The 16,928-nt window shown below is 48.2% G+C and overlaps 2 protein-coding genes across 2 annotated transcripts in view; one reads left to right on the top strand and one right to left on the bottom strand.

The window, feature by feature from the left end:
* Positions 1-2,296: 2,296 nt before the first annotated feature.
* PCBD1 (pterin-4 alpha-carbinolamine dehydratase 1) lies at positions 2,297-8,096 on the top strand. The gene is made up of 4 exons (XM_069018950.1): positions 2,297-2,415; positions 5,877-6,008; positions 6,347-6,427; positions 6,939-8,096. Exons 1-4 carry the CDS (start codon positions 2,413-2,415, stop codon positions 7,035-7,037), a joined length of 315 nt encoding a protein of 104 aa, XP_068875051.1. The 5' UTR covers positions 2,297-2,412; the 3' UTR covers positions 7,038-8,096.
* Positions 8,097-8,833: 737 nt separating this feature from the next.
* SGPL1 (sphingosine-1-phosphate lyase 1) overlaps positions 8,834-16,928 on the bottom strand; it is a 31,791-nt gene continuing 23,696 nt past the window's right edge. The window contains exons 8-14 of the mRNA XM_069018949.1: positions 16,349-16,454; positions 15,808-15,906; positions 14,913-15,062; positions 13,646-13,884; positions 12,918-13,064; positions 11,912-12,032; positions 8,834-11,830 (exon numbers count right to left, since the gene is read on the bottom strand). Coding sequence (XP_068875050.1) covers positions 11,690-11,830; positions 11,912-12,032; positions 12,918-13,064; positions 13,646-13,884; positions 14,913-15,062; positions 15,808-15,906; positions 16,349-16,454 — 1,003 coding nt within the window. The 3' untranslated portion in view covers positions 8,834-11,689. The remainder of the gene's footprint in view (positions 11,831-11,911; positions 12,033-12,917; positions 13,065-13,645; positions 13,885-14,912; positions 15,063-15,807; positions 15,907-16,348; positions 16,455-16,928) is intronic.

Below are 16,928 nucleotides of genomic sequence, written 5' to 3'. Positions count from 1 at the left end.
AGGAGTTTGGCCCACCCTGGCTTAAAACACCCTTTGGGTCACAGCTTCTCTGGGCAACCTGTGCAAGGGCCTCCCCACCCTCACAGGGAAGAATTTCTTCCCAATATCCCACCTATCCCTGTCCTCTGGCAGTGGGAAGCCCTTTCCCCTTGTCTTGTCCCTCCAGGCCCTTGTCCAAAGTCCCTCTCCAGCTCGTTGGAGCCCCTTGAGGCACTGATTTGCTATTCTTGTTTGCTCCTCTCCCAGAAAGACAGACTGGGAGAGCTGGAGGTGTTCGGCCTGGAGACCCAAACCAACCAAACAACACTTGTTGCTCTGTTGGGCCATCAAAATGTTTCAGGGAAAGTGAAATGAGGAGGGAGGGCAAAATTCAAAAAGCAAATATTGAGATGGGAGACAGAACACTGCTCTCAAGCAAAGCAGCTTTCAGGGTCAGATATATTTCGTTAAAAAGTTATTGACAAAATATCTGTAGGTGAGTGATATGAGACCTCCCTCCAAATATGCAGAATCCTGTACGCATGTGGGTTTAGCTGCCACCAAAAGCAGCACAACTCTAAAACAGACAAAATGGAGAGGGAAAAAGAGCAAAAATCCAGTAAACAGGTTCACCCCTTGCACAGGGTGAAAACTGCTCTGAGCAAACACCTTGCCCAATGCCCCTCAATTAATCATTAAAAACAAACCTAAAGGGTCCCATCTCAGAAAGGGAAATTAAGGCTGTGAAAATGGGGAACTTAGACATTCAGAAGTTTGAGTCAGCCAAAGGATTTCCCTGGACACAATTCCACAGTGTAGAGTGAGGAAAATCACGGCTGCCCTGTTGTTTTTCAGGATCAGCCCATCCCTGTGCAAGAGACCCCTCTCACGGAAGGCTGGCAGTTAAGGCTGGATTTATCACCCAGGAGAGAAAATGCCATTACAAAGGAGCTGAGCAATGAAAAAACAGTGTAAGGAATCCTATTTCTCCTCATGTTCTTAATCTCTAGGGAGATGAGGTGGCCATCAGTTACTCTGCACTGGCAGCACACGTGTCAACAAGGGAAATAGGATCAGCTCCCAGGTAGGCTGGAATAAAATCCAGTGGAGCAAAAGCCAGGTAACATGAGGGATTTGCTTCCTGCCCATCTCCAGATCAATAGGGAGGCTAACAGAGGCACTGTTACCCAGCCCAGCTGCCCTCAGTTCACCTGCTCAAACTATTATTTACAGGGACACTTCTGCTGGACTGTGATGAAACTGTCAATCTTGCAATTCCAACTTAGGCCAAGAAAATATTCTGCTGGCCTTTCCCAACCTTACAAGCAACCCCACTTCCTGATTTCATTGCTGGAAACCTCAGAGCACACCTCCTCCTGCCATCCACAGCAAAGCTTCCAGCCTTGCATCTGCATGTAATTATTTTCTTCTGAGATGCTTCATTGCTCTCCAAGTCTTTTCTCCCCGAACATATGCTCAGTATCTCCCAGGACACAAAAGATGCTCATTTTCCTTTTCATTACCCTGGCAAACAAACCTACGGGGGGGGGCAGGGGGGAGAGGAGGATTTACTTCCCTCTATCTTGCCCACAAGAGTATATACAAGGGATGTTATGTCACACTGTATTAAAAAAAAATCTGGAATTAGTTGCTTCAAAGGTGAAAAAAGCCATGAGGGAATAGCAGGGGGCTAAATTTCTGTGTACCACATACACCAGTACAATAAAAAATTGTTGTCAGCACTGGTAAATTGCCCATCACGTGAGTGGGTTTAGCAGACAATGTGCTGCAGGACATGGGTACAAATCCACCTGGCCTGGAGAGGTAAAATGCCAGGGAGCAGCACTCAGCATCCACGAACACACCATTCCCTCGGCAACGGGAGAAAACAGCTTTAAAGCGCTCGGAAGTGTTGTGGGGCACTTCGCCTTCTTCCGCCCCATTTCCATGGCTCTTCGTCTACGTGCTGCGATATAATCCCAGTAGCCCCAGACAATGCATCTGGTGATTATGGGTACACTGAGCTCATGCATACGCTCAGCCAGGACCACCATCACACTCCTCACGTGTGCCAGCAGCATCCAGCGGTATCGGCTTCAACTACCCCCTCCATCCCGCTCCACCTTTTCCTTGTGCCCCAGGTTAAGGAAGTGACCCGCAGGAGAGGGGTGGACGGTTCAGGGGGAAAACGCATCGGGGCTCCGTCGTGCAAGGCTTCCAAGAGATCCTGTCTGGGCATCCCCGGAGCCCCACGGCCCCGTGCGGCCCCTCAAGCAGGCGGCCAGTATTAGGAAGGCTCGGCTGGCCGTGGGTGGACCCAATAGCCTCGCCACGCCTCCTGCCATCCCGGACAATCCCCGGCTCCAGAGAGATCCGGCACGGCGAGATCACCCGACCCGCACCGCGGAGGGAGGCCACGGAGACCCGCGGGCCATGGTAAGTCGCTGCTGGGAAAGCCGGCTGTTTCTTCTGCCTTTTCGAAGGCAAAAATGTTTCAGCGGCAGATCCACGCTCTGAGGAGAGGCAGGAGGGAAGGGAGAAAGGAGCAGAGCGCTGCGAGTGGTTAATCAGTAACGCGGGAGCTCCACCAGCTGCTGCTGAATTTCCAAAGGCAGCGCCCTCCAGGCTCATTCCTCTGTAAGGGGGAGGGAGACGGTCCGCCAGCAACGACCTCTCCTCACATTCTGTAGGACAAGGACGACCCCTACCTGTGCTCCATCTGCACAGCCCTGCAACATGCCCGGGCCGGCTGGAAATCGGCTTTTCCACGAAAGCATAAAACCGGGGGCCTTGTGGAATACACCATTCCAGTCCTGCCTGCTTACCCAGGGCTGTCCCTTGTACCTTCTCCTAGGTGGAAAGTCATACCTTTCATTAGGAAAAAATTCCTCCCTGTGAGGGTGGTGAGGCCCTGGCACAGGTTGCCCAGAGAAGCTGTTGTTGCCCCTGGATCCCTGGAAGTGTCCAAGGCTAGATTGGACAGGACTTGGAGCCACCTGGTCTAGTGGAAGGTGTCCCTGCCCATGGCAGGGAGGTAAAACTGGATGGGCTCTAAGGTCCCTTCCAGCCCAAACCATTCCGGGATTCTATGAAAGGGAAGATTCTAGTTAGAGCAGAGGGTTCAAACTCTCCCAATTTCCCATTGTTCCTTTCCCTCAGTTGCACAATGCATCTACTTGGTTTCCTGCTGGCAAAAAACCAAAAATTAAAATCCCAACTCCTTGGCATTTGAAAGCCAGCAGAAGAAAACAAAATAATTTCATTTCTCTAATGAGAAGAGTGTGTTTTAAAGGAGTGAGAGCACATGAAAGCACTAACATGCCATCCTGACAAAACTAGCAGGCTGGCCAATGTCCTGGGGTGAAGAAGGAGGGATTGGAGTGGGGTGGAGGGCAGGGCGGTGCTCCAGGCAGAGGGTTTGCCATCACAAGACACAGCCAGAGGAGCTGGCTCTGTGTGGTCTGTGGGCCAAACCTCAGCCTGGCCCATGCCTCCCATTGGTGCTGGGATGCCTGAGAGGAGCTGGGCTGGAAGAAGCCTCGGGGGCCATCCTCCCACATAGTCACAACGGAGAAAAGGGTCCAACAACAATTATACCATGTCCCTTTGTTGCTCTGCCCAGGGAAGGTTGGTTTGGAACCCAGCCCCCTGCATCCATACCCCTCTGCTCCAAGCAACAACTCCAGCTTTTACCTTTCCTCTCTATAGCACTGATAAAGAGCAGGTTTTAGCCCCTGGCCCCAAATCCTGGTGCAGCCCCTGCTCTATTCCTATCAGACCCCCCTGTGGGTGCCCCCCTGCCAGCACCCCGTGCAGAGCCATCCTCTGCCCCACGTTATCCAGTTGCTAAGCAACCTGTGCCCAGCTTATCACACCATCAGCAGGGAAGGGCAACGGCTGAGGGTTTATTGAGCTAAGTCATGTTTACTCACTACCTTCCCTCCCAGCCCAGGACTTGAGAGAGGACAGGGTTGACATTTGGTGGGTAGGGAGGGGGGTGACAGAGGCAGGGCTGGCAGGGGGTCGTCCAAAATGCAGTGAGGCCAAAATATGCAGAGGCAAGGAAGGCCTTCCCCAAAACTCCTGCAGCTGCAATGCCAAGGGAACAGGAAGCATCCCACCCCCAGACATCCTGTGCTAAGGTTCAGTGACACCCTGGCAATCTCCATTCCATGCAGTCTAAGGGTCACGGATACCACAGACAGGTAGGCACCCACACAGCCAGGGGAATGAGGTATCATCTTTCCAATCTTTCCAAAAACATGCAAGAACCACCCACAAAAACATCAGCTTCACAGCTGGTTCTTTGCTTTTATACAGCCTGTGAACAGAGAAACCATAGGAGAGGATGATCTACCTCAGTTTCTCAGTTGTTTAAGGTGCCATTTCTGAGCACTGATGCCCAAGCAAAGTGTCTCAAGGGGCTGCTGACCAAATACCCACAAAAAACTGGGCCAGATTTGTCAAGACTCATATCCAACTTGCCACACGTGGCTCTACAGCACATAAAGGAAAAGATATCGTGAAGAGATATTGTTCTTTATCATCACCAACTGGAAAGATCAACTCACCCAAACCTGACAGAGCTCAAGGAACATTTGGACAATGCTCTCAGGCACATGGTGGGATTCTTGGGGCTGTCCTGTGCAGGGCCAGGAGTTGGAGTTTGATGATCCTTGTGGGTCCCATCCAACTCAGAACAATCTGCAATTCTGTGAAAGAATTTTAACTGCCAGAACATAACATTTCAGAGAGCAGTGCCCCTGTGCACTCACTTCCCTGCAGAGCCAGAGCAGAGCTGGCTCAGGCTGCCCCCATGCCCAAGAGCTTCATTTTAGTTTCATCTCTGCCTATAAACACTCCGCAAAGCCAAGAACTGCTGCTTCCCCACTACCACCCCTTAAAAACTAAGTACCCACAGCTCTGCCCAAGGCAGAGCTCAACCACAATCCCTCCCTCTGCCCTTTGTTCCTCACAGACAGAAACAGCCTCTTATATTACAATGGAGTTTAAAGGAGATGGGAAAAGGAGCTGAACTGCAGCTTAGTGTGACTCATCTCTGATCTACATCACTTCTTTCTCCTCAAAAGCAGGCTCCTAATAAATAAATAAACAAACAAATAAATAAAAAGCCCTCCTGCTTTGGGAACTCTAAAGCAACTCTCAGATCTAGAAATGATCACAAGAGCTTCAGCTTTTTAAGATTTATTTTTTCCCCCAGAAGATTATATGTAAAATAAAATATAACTTGGAGTTTAACTTTACACAGGTATCATTTTGGAGTACCTCAGGCACTGTGTGAGGTGTTGTAGGTGAGAGGATAGAAGGGACCTGTGGATACTAAAAAGCTAGCAGAGAGATTTTCTAGCTTTCTGCAGCCACCTGTGAAAGTCTCCTTTCTCAAGCAAAGTAGCTGGGAAAACAGTTTGAGGTTTTGTAAACTATTCCACAGGAGCAAGCTGTTTGTGTCTTTGTTTTCCACACTGGGAAAAATATTTTGGAAATGGGTGTTATACCGTTCAGCCAATCACTCTGGGAGGCGGATGGTCAAGCACCCAATGATGTTATGCCACTCTTGTGAACAAAGTTATATAAGCTGATTTATATAATTAAATATAGCCACTTTTGGCCATTGAACCTCATCCTGGACTTGCGTCATTTATCACCGTTCTTGGTACAACAGTGACAGGGACCAGCTGGACTTCCTTGGTACCTGCAGAAAGTATTCCAGGCAGGGAGCAGAGGACACTGATATTCCAACCTTCCCACCCACTCTGCAGATGCCTCCTTGTTCCCGTAACTCCATGACCCATGGGATGCCTCATTGCTCTGAACATCTGCTTCATCCCACCTCTGCCACACTGATCTTCTCTTCCCTTTTCTTCCCATGGTGCCAGGCAGGAAAAGCCCACAGGTTGAGCACGGAGGAGAGGGAGCAGCTGCTGCCAAACCTGCGAGCTGTGGGGTGGAATGAGGTGGAAGGCCGAGACGCCATCTTCAAAGAGTTCCACTTCAAGGACTTCAACCGGGTATGAGCACCAGGGGCATGAAGTTTTACAGACTGGGACACTCGGTTTGCGGAGCAAGGAGTCCCCTCTGCAAAGCTCAGCCAAAGAAACCCCTTTGTGTCTCTCCTGAAATGGAATGGCTGAGCAAAATAGCCTACCCAAGACACCCAAAGTGCTCGACCCAGCATAGAGTTTGTCTGGGAAACACTCCTCAGGAAGAGGAAAACCCATAGAAAACTCCCAGAATATCCCAGGCCTTGCATTTGGTTATCTAGACACGGGCAGTGTAAAATTAATAGTAATGGGGTGAAAACCATTATATTGCAGGTTCAGAGTTAACTTTTCTTCTTATTTTGCAGGCCTTTGGCTTCATGACCAGAGTGGCTCTACAGGCAGAAAAACTGGATCACCATCCTGAATGGTTCAATGTGTACAATAAGGTAAGAAACAGGGATGGTGGGGACAAAGCAGAGCACTTTAAGGAGCAGATCCCTTTTCTGAGGGATAAAACAGGAGCAGCGAGTCCTGTTCACATCAGAAGGACCTCTTCCCTCAGATGCTATTTCCATATCACAGCCAGCCTGCGGCTATCACAGATCCTTTCCTCCTCCTTTTTCCCTGTCCAGCTGAGCAGTAGCTGCCATAGGCTGGCACCAGGCTTGCTTTTTAAAATCAGTATCAAGTAGCAGCCACAGAAAAAGCTTCTGGGGAAAAGAGTTGAAAATGGGCACAGGTGGCTGCTGTGACCAGGGTAGGGGTGGCAGTGACAGCTTGTGGCCAGGATGAGCTGTAGGAAGGAGAAAAACCAGGCAAAGTGCCAGAGCACCTCTCCCACCCCAGGGAATTTTGCTAACAAGTTTGGAGCTACTGCCTCATCAGGTGCAGCACTGGGGGAAACCAGCCCTGCTGTTTCTGTCAGCAATACTCAGCCTGTCTGTCTGTCTGCCTTAGGTTCACATCACCTTGAGCACCCACGACTGCGGGGGTTTATCAGAGCGAGACATCAACCTGGCCAGCTTCATTGAGCAAGTGGCAGCTTCCCTCTCCTGACCAGGGATACACACAGCCAAAAATCCACTGTGCCACTGTGTCCTGCCTAGATGGCTGCACCCAGAGCCTTCTCCCACTTCCAAGCTAGATCCTGGATACAGACTGCCCGACACCTCGCCAACCTCCCCAGTGCAGCTCGGATGGAGGCACTTCTCAGGGTGCATGTATCCACCTCTGATCTTGCAAATTCCATCCTTAAACCCATTAGCCATGAGATCCCACACCTCCTTCACTGCTGAGCCTTTTACCAGGAGTCAGTCATAGAGTCATGGAATATCATAGAGTCATGGAATGGTTTGGGTTGGAAGAGACCTTAAAGATCACCTTGTTCCAGCCCCTGCCATGGGCAGGGACACCTTCCACTAAACCAGGTTGCTCCCAGCCCCATCCAACCTGGCCTTGGACACTTCCAGGGATCCAGGGGCAGCCACAGCTTCTCTGGGCAACCTGTACCAGGGCCTCATCACCCTCACAGGGAACAATTTCTTTCCAATATCCAATTTAAACCTATTCTGTGTGAATCCATTCCCCCTTGTCCTGTCACTACATGCTCTTGTAAAAAGTCCTTCTCCATGTTTCTTGTCAGTTCCTTCAGGTACTGGAAGGCTGCAATTAGGTCACCCCAAAGCTTCTCTTCTCCAGGCTGAACAATCCCAATTCTCTCAGCCTTTCCTCATAACAGAACTGCTGCATCCCCTCTGATCATCTTGGTGCCTCCTCTGGACTCACTCCAACAGGTCATGTCCTTCCAGAGTCATGTTACACCACTGCACCAGTAAATCCGTCCAGCGTGCCCCCGCCCAGCCTGCCCCCATCCAGCCCCTGTGTTGTTGTTTTTTTACCTCCTGGAATGTGCTTTCTGCCTAAAACATGTTTTGTGAACCCTCTGGCTTCTCTGTAACCAAGCAGCAACATGCTGTGCAATTTGTCATTGCTGTAACCCCTCTCTAGCAGTAGGCACGTGGTCTCACCCCCACTGAAACCAGCCTTTAGTAGGATACCAACTGAAAATGTTTACAATATTTCAAGATGTTACAATAAACATCTTGTTTAACCTGATGGCTCTTTGGAAAGAGGCCTCACTGATCAAATGACACCAACAGGTTTTCCCAAGGGCAGGTACTGCCCTGACTGCTCTCAAGAAGGTGCTTCTGCCACAGAAAAACTTCACACAGAAATGGCAGGTCTCTTCAACTCAGAGTGACTGAAGTCTGAAAGACAAAGAGATAGTTAAAGCCGGAGCAGGTAAAAACTGCTTATGTAAAGTCCCAGCTGTGCAGTAGCCAAGGCACAAACACAGGGAAAGTACAACTAAAAGGCACAAAAGCAACACAGCACCTGACCACGGGCTGCTTAGGGTGGAATACTTCCCAAAGCGAGGTTGTGGGTGGATTTGGTGGTGCAGGGTCTTCACTGACACAATGAACTATCTGCTGTAAAATCAACAGCATTTGCTTTCAGCACAACAGTCTGGGGAAAAACACTACAAACGCCCAGTTGAGGTCTTTTTCTCTTCTCTTTTTTTTAACCCTTTAAAGTTCTACAAAGTCTTAATAGCAAATCCATAGCTCTTAACTTCCAGCATCTTTGAACACCATACACGAGATGCAGACACGGACACCACCTTCATTTTGACAGAAGCACAGAGCAGCCCTCAGGCAGAGTTAGCAAGATTCATAAGCCATCCTCCCTGCCACAGACCAGGCTGTGCATGAGGAAATTCCAGGAACAACAGGTCCTCCTCATTCATTCAAATAAGCACTGAAGCAGAAAAATAAGAACTCAGTGAGCCTAGATAGCTAAATGCACCATTTTAATACAAACAAGGCCCATTTTCACCACCTCTCCAGCTACTTCAGCCTCCAGATCAACAGTGGCATATCAGAGCAATGCAGAAAACTGCCATAAGATCAACTAATCCCATTTGTCCATTAAAAAGTCCACATGGATTTATTGGGCAAGGTATTATTGTGTTGTACGCAACCCGTCCGCTTCCCTCTCCCCAAGTCATCAGAAAAGTGCAGATGAAATCCATGGCATGAAGACACAACTCTCTTCTTGGTCCATCCCATTGGATATTCTTCATTCTAGTACCTAAGAACAGGCAAATCCCTTGGGAGTGCTTTGTACAATCAACAAATTGAATGTCCCGCTTGGAAAACAAGGACCATCCTTGGAAAATCCTGCAGGAATTAACAGTGGCAAGGATCCCTCCAGGTCTAAAAGTACCATCCAGTTTCAGATCATAATCCAGTTCATCAAATTCTTCCTTTTTTTTTTTTTTTTTTTGTCTTTTAAACAATCACACAGCCTGTAAATCCATTTTTCCAAGACCATGTGGCATGATAAAGTAGATGCAGATTACATATTAGGTGACAAGGATGAATAAAAACTACACACCAGGGAACTACAGTGGCCTATTCCTGACCACAGGATTACATTTACAGTATAGGACAAATACACATGGAACAATTAAACCCACAAATATTATTAATAAGCAAAGCCCAGAACAGAATACATTGACTTACAAATAACATCTTCAAATACATCCAAAAATGTGAAATGGAGCACTGATCTGTTAGATCCATCTACTTCCTGGGAGGAAAATGCAACTAGGGAAGGAAGAGAAGGGAGTTTCTCTCCTTCAGCCCACCCCATTCCACCCCTTCTTTCTTTTAAAGCAGAAACAAAAAGAGTACCTCCCTTTTATTTGTTTTGTTAAATCTCGGTCCCAAAGAGAACCATCACAGCAGCCACACACTCAAGACTGTCTCCAAAGTACTGCAAACTCAGAGATACAGTAATGGTCACATTGGCAAGACCTTGAGAGAATAAATAGGTCCAATACAAACTGCCAGAGCTGATATCACCATCAAGAAATTCTCAGGCAATTCAGTGATTTCAAAAGGGCTCAGAGACTTGCATAAAGTCATCAATTTCAGGGCCAAAGTACTTGCATCTCCTAGCACAGGGAATAAAGCTGTTGGAAAGCCAGGATCCTTCCCACAATGGCTGGGCCCAAGGCTGCAGTGGCTGGTAAGTGACCTTCTCACTCCTTAAAATTCTGTGCTTCAGCCAGGGTCAGCTTCAGGATAACAGGCTACAGCAGAGAGATGCTTTCAGATGCCTTGCACAGGACAGTGCAGACAGGGCATGAAGTCTTTGCCCACCTGTGGGATTCTCCCTGGGAAACTCTCTGTTCCATGCAAAACGCTGAGAGGAAACATGGGAAAGCCCTGCAGGAGTAACTCCAATGCTGCTTAAGAGATTCTGGCTTGTCCTTGAGGCCACAACTGCACTGAGAAAACTCTCTCACCCTAAAAACAGTGAGGAAAAATAGGAAGGCTGAGCCACACGTCCAAGGCTTGAACACTTCCGACCTGCATCCTTTCCTCTGCTTCTCCGAGCTCTCCCAGCATCTTTGTGATACTGTGAAGGGACTTGGCTCATTACAACTACTATCCTACCCAACAGGCAAGGGTGCTTCCTCTGAGGTCTTTGAGGTTTGTTTTCAGAATTGGTACCATACAGAAATGACCACAACCAAGGTCACGGTCAACAGCTGAACCCTCTAACCCTCTCTGGCGTGCCACAAAAAAAATGCCAGAGAAGCATCAAGGCACAATGGTGAATGCCCTTTTGAGAATGTGCCTTAAAGAATCAGTGCAAAGAGCTGAGATTACTGCTATTACAAAAGTCACCATTTGATACTAAAAGACCATGGTAAAAAAACTGTCTGCACACGACATCCCTGTCTGTGACATGGGCCAGGGCCTAGCTGGTTCTGCTACAGCATCATGAAGGGACAGTGTAAAACCTTCAAGTTCTGAACAGTGAAATGAGCTTTGCACCTCCCTCCAGATTTGTGCAAGGGAAAACAGCACTCCTGGGTGGTCAATGCATGTCATCTGCAAGAGGCAGGGGAGCAAAACAGCCATGATGTACCTGGGGTTTTCAGTACCATCCAGTTCCTCTCTCTACACCGCCTGCTTCATTTCTATTTCTGCTGTTGTTCAAGAGATTTCAGAAAAGGCTTTTGTGTTGGTTTTTTCTCCCCCTCAGCAGATACTGATTGCAGTCTCACTGAGATCTCCAGAGGGGATTTCAAAAGGAGGCCATGACTGCCTTCCCTCTGCCAATTTATCAGCTCTGCATTAACAGATATAAGGCTCCCAGCACTGTCTGTTAAATGCAGCAGATTAGAGGAATACTCCAAAGAAAACAAAATTGCCAATTTATTGTCTGCCATTAATTTCTGGGAAGATTGGAGCCATGGAACACAACGTGAGAACTCAAATTTAACACTTGGCTGGACACTGACTGAATACCAGGTCTGAGGAGGAGAAACAACACGGAATGAAGTGACATGCAGAATACCTGAGGAATTTGGAGCTGTGGAATGGACATTGAATTCACCATCAATAGCCATGATGAAAACAGGCAGGTGGGAGGGAGGAAAAGCCCTAAAACTGAAACTGGGCATGAAAACAATGCAGATTTCAGAACAGACTAAGATAGGGAAGGAATTTTTCCAGATTAAGCCACCCTCAGACCTGCAATTGTAGGAACAAAGGAACTGTAATCTCTTCCCCTACAAAACCTTTGGAACCACCGCAGTGCTCGCTGGCAAGGCACCGATTATTGCATTACAGTCAGTGGTGGCCGGGAGAGCCGTTCATGTGCTTTTCACTGCTGGGAACATCTGTGCTGTAGAGGCCATCTAGGTATGCCTGGGAAATCTCCGCTACCAGGCTCCTGTCTGGGACGGACTGGGCCATTCCATAAATGGCTCCCTAAGCAGAGAAGAGCAGGCTGTTACACAGGAGAAATACCCTCAGCCCAAACACCCCCTCACTGTGTGCTGGCCTCCTCACCATGCCAGTGGTCTTGGCATTGAGGTCCTTCATGATGTCCTGGATGCTGTCCCTGACATCCTTCAGGAACTGCTCAGCAACGCCGGGCTTTGTGTGCAGCTGCGTGATGCAGAGATGGATGCTGGGCAGGCAGGGTAGAGGGCAGAGATTAACTACCTCCAGAACACACAGCTCCATGTTTTCTGAGCAACCAACAGCAACGGAGCCCTTCTGTGGCCACTGATAACCGTGTATCTTCTTAAAATAGCATTCCCACTAAGGGTAATCCCTGCAAAATGTTTGCTAAAACCATCTCCTTCCTTCCTGACTTCACAATTAGGTTAAAGTTTCTCACCTCATTCCAAGTACCCATGCTGAGAAAAATGCAGCTGCCTGCAAGCATGGGGACCCCAGTATCATTTCCCTCTCCTTCCTCTGCAGCTTCTAAGCTATCACGAGAAGGAGGCACCCACCTCTGAGCTATCACCTCAGGCTCTCTAGACTTTGCTTCACATGGCCAGTCAAAATTTTTTTCAGTGCAGCTACATCTGGGAGCACTGGCCACTTCTGTCCACAAAAATCCAATTTCCCACTTAAGGAAAGTCTCTGACAAAGATTAATTTTACATTGAAAATTATCAACCCTTCACTGTTCTTTTAATTGCCTTCATCTTCAGTGGGCAGGAAGAAGATAGTAAAAATAAATAAATCAATCTACAAACCCTCAGTTAACTAAATATGAGATAAAGCCTTGGTTATTTATATTTTTCTGCTTGTATTAGATAAAGGTAAATAGGGAGCCTCAGATATGTTCTCTGCCAGGCTCATTAAAATTATTATTACTTTATCTTCACCGCTGTATAATGGCAATTACAAAAGTGAGTCCTGCTCTGCAGAGGAAAATTCTACATACAATTTATTGGATATGGACAACAGCCTCCAGCAAATAAGGAGAGCTACATGGCCTGAAGTTGACCATCTTGCATACCCTGGCTAAAAACATCACTCCCTGGTCTCCACAGACTCACCTTGGTGGGAACTGTAGGACATTCAAGTTCCATCCTTTTGCAGCTAAAAAATTAGATAATCGATAGATGTCAAAAGTGTCCGATCCAATGGAGAGGACAGACACCTCTGGCTTCCCAAAAATGAAGATGCTGTCAATTTTTCGCAATCTTGAAAAGAAGGAGGAGAAATGAAATGACTGATCAGGGTTACAGGGTTCAGACATTCTGTTCACCCAGCTGAAGCCTTAAAGGAAAAGCTACAAAAGGGAACAGATGGCACATTCCCACCCAAAAATCATGCACCCAGCCCAGGCCACTGCGACTTGCCAGAGGACCCAGGTCATTACATACCCTAAAGTCAAGCAAACTCAGGAAGAACTGGGAAAGAGGGAAGACAGAAAAGCAATGGAAGACAGAGCAGCAGAGAAAATCAGCTTCTCTCACATAGTCACCCAAGCACCCCAATAAGCAGGAGTATAACCCTTCTTTTGTCCTCCCTCCAGATTCCCCCTCAGCCACCACTGAGGCAGAAGGAATTCTCAAAGCAAAGTCAGCTGAATGAAGGTGCCTGCACCCCTCCCCTCTGTGCCCCTCAGCTATCTAGGCACAAACAAAGCATGTTCTCCCAAAACTGCCCAGTAGGTCCCTACCCAGCAGGTACCAGGAAAAAACAAAACACAAGCAGTTTGGAAGTAGGAGTCAAGCCCAGGGTTCAAGAGCAGGATCCAAACACTAAAACACCCACATACTCAGATTCGAGGAAACGGGCTGTTTTAATGATCCTCTTCGTAGCCTCAACGTAGCCTGACTCTCCGATGTGCAGCAGGGTTGCCCAACATGCAGCTATGATCCCACCAGGCCTAGAGCCTGCCACAGAGGGGGAGGCATAAATTCCCCCTTGCCAGTCAGGGGCTATGAAGAACTGGTACTTCCTGTACTCCTTGTCACTGTAGAGCACCACCGAGGAGCCCTTGGGAGCATAGCCATACTGCAAGAGGCACAGAAAGGGTTAGAAAGCAGCAAGAGGGCACAGGAATGCATCCAAGTCCTCACCAAGATTCCATTTGTTTATCTGCTGGAGAGCAGGAAGGCTCTGCAGAGGGCTTGGGACAGGCTGGATCCATGGGCAGAGGTGCAGCAAGGCGAAGTGCCAGGTCCTGTCCTTGGGTCACAACCACCCCCTGCAGCTGCAGGCGTGGGCAGAGGGGCTGAAAAGCTGGAAAAGGGCCTGGGGGTGCTGGTGACAGTGGCTGTACATGAGCTATTGTGTGCCCAGCTGACCAATGGCACCTGGCCTGGATCAGGAATAGTGTGACCAGTAGGACCAGGGCAGTGATTATCCCTCTGTGCTGAGGGCCTTTGAGCGCTGCATCCAGTTCTGGGCCCTCATGGACAGAGAGACATTGAGGGCCTGGAGCATGTCCAGGAAAGGGAACAGAGCTGGCAAAGGGTCGAGGAGTGGCTGAGGGAGCTGGGGGGGGCTCAGCCTGGAGAAAAGGAGGCTCAGGGGGACCTTCTCACTCTCTGCAACTCCCTGACAGGAGGCAGAGCCAGGTGGGGGTCAGGTTCTGCCCAGAGAAAACAAGTGACAGGGCAAAAGGAAACAGCTTCAAGTTGTGTCAGGGGAGGTTAAGGTTGGAAATCAGGAGAAATTTCTTTGTGGAAAGGGTAGTTAGGGATAAGGGGCTGTCAGGGTTGGAGGGGCTGCCCAGGGAGATGGTGGAATCTCCATGCCTGGAGGTGTTCATAGAGTAACCGGATGTGGCACTCAGCGCTCTGGTCTGGTTGATAAAGTGGGGACTGGTCACAGGTTGGAATCAACCTGGGAGGTCTTCTCCAACCTGAGGGGTTCTGCACTTTGGCACACTGCACAACGCATGTGAACAGAGCAGCCCCTACCCGTGCACCTCAGTGCTCCTCCACACAGTAAAGAAGAAATGCCTGAAGGTTGGGATGGCAACACGAATCCCACCCCAAAAATGAAAGCACTGGAAGACCCTTCTCCCCTCTCCTTACCTTGTGGGTATCAGCAGAAATGCTGGTCACACCTTCCACACTGAAGTCAAAGGGACGCTTTAGGGGGAACCCTGCCTTGTCCATGAAAGCAATAAGGAATCCACCCAGGCAGGCATCCACATGCAAGGGGATTTTGTACTTCACTGCAAGCTGCATGTGAACAAGAGATCAGGAAACAAAATTATGTACCCATGCTCCAGTCACTAAAACGTATTTGGCATTTCATGGTTAAATGTTCACTGAACCCTTTGAAAGCATCACACCATTCTCAAGCTGTGAAGGACAGAAGATCTGGAAGGCCTGGCTACTTGTGGGATGCCTTTTTCTGCCTTCCACATAGAGGAAAAACAATGTGGCATTTTGGTAGTTTGCTGCACTTGCCAAAGGAATGTGACAACATTGTCTGAAAGGAGTATCCTCAATAAAGTAAAAGTGCATGAGTCAAATCAATGTAAGGTCAGAGGCCCTGGCTGGTCACATAGAAAATAAATAACTGGAGCACAGAGAGGAAAGAAATCAGTGTGTTTGGAAAATAAGATCTCAGGCCTCTGATTCGTACTCCCTCCACACATACCTCAGACTTCCACGCAAATTTTGCTACAGCCAGCAGGCCCTAAATCAAAGCCTCTTCACCAAGTGGGCCATTTAGGTGTTCTTTCAGGTAGCAAAGAACGAGCACTTCTGGTTGGTCTCACAGTCACACATTCCCCCTCACTCCCAAACTACATCCTGTGTACCCTGCTGTTGGTCAACACCTTCTGAGGACAGTAATACCCTTCCAACCAGTGGGATCCCTCCATCAAATTCACTGCTTGGCATCCTGGAACCCCTCTACTCTTCTTGTGCTGGTTTTACTGCTACAACACACAAGTTCCTAAAGGTAGGGGTGTCTTACCTCTGCCACCTCTTCAACGGGGTCCATAATTCCATGTGGGAACTGGGGAGCAGAACAGACCAGCATGGCTGTGTTCCTTGAGATAGCTCTCCTCATTGCCTGAAGATTGAAAGAGAGAAGATGCTCACATTCAATTTACAAAGTGCCATCCTGCCAAAAAAGATAAAGAGTGACAACATGCAGAGTCTGGTCTTAAAAACCAATGCACAAAAGTGTACAGAAAGGAAAGCAACGAGCTACAACCACTCATCCACTTGGAAATACCATAATATTTTTGTTCACCCTCCTCTGAAATCTGGGGCTATTTCTGAAATACATAAATTACTTAATTCTAAATGAATCCCATGGGACAAAGGGATAACATCCAGTTATTTCAAATAAAACCTCATCTGCAATGACAGGCATTTATTCATGCTGTTTTATTTTGTTTCCAGAAAGCATTCCTCCCCCTTTATCCACTGACTTGCTACCTGGACAGGTAGATTTCTTGCTAGTTGCTGTAGTATGCTAATTTCCTCACAGAAAGAGCCTAAAGTGATACCTGAACATCCACTTCCATAGCCTTGGTCAGTGGTACTTGGATCAGCTTCATCCCAAAGTAGTGTGCTGCCTTGTCAAACGCTGCGTGGGCACTCACTGGGACCAACCTGGAAAAGGAACAGATCAAATGAAAATAACATTTTGCTATCTCCCATCTCGAGTGGCAGTGGCTGAACAGCCTTAATTAACCCTGTTTTCTGAGACGTCATATAATTATCAGAGCCTTAAATGTTAGAGAGGGAAGAAAAGAACCACCAGTGTTTCATTTCTTTTTACATTTTCCCCCTCAAAGCAATTAACCAGAAAAATATTTTCCATGCACCGTCTAGAAAAGAGGCAACACATCAGAGACAGCAAATCCTCTATTAGCAGTGTGATGATTAGCACAATTCCTCATTTGAGCTCCAACCAGCCCAACTCCAGCCTCAGAGTTTTCAGGCTAAACCCTCTTTGATCTGAATAAATCCAAACCCTTGAATACTTCAAAGGGTCTGACAATCTCTGCTCAAGAGCAGAACTGATCAGAGCAGGCTGTCTAGAGCAGCAGACAGGTATTGCCAAAATACATCTGCTCAGGACTG

Source organism: Aphelocoma coerulescens, chromosome 6, assembly GCF_041296385.1.
Source record: "Aphelocoma coerulescens isolate FSJ_1873_10779 chromosome 6, UR_Acoe_1.0, whole genome shotgun sequence".
NCBI classification, from domain to species: Eukaryota; Metazoa; Chordata; class Aves; order Passeriformes; family Corvidae; genus Aphelocoma; species Aphelocoma coerulescens.
The sequence above is the reverse complement of the archived record's forward strand: the minus strand, read 5'-3'. Positions and strand labels throughout refer to the sequence as shown.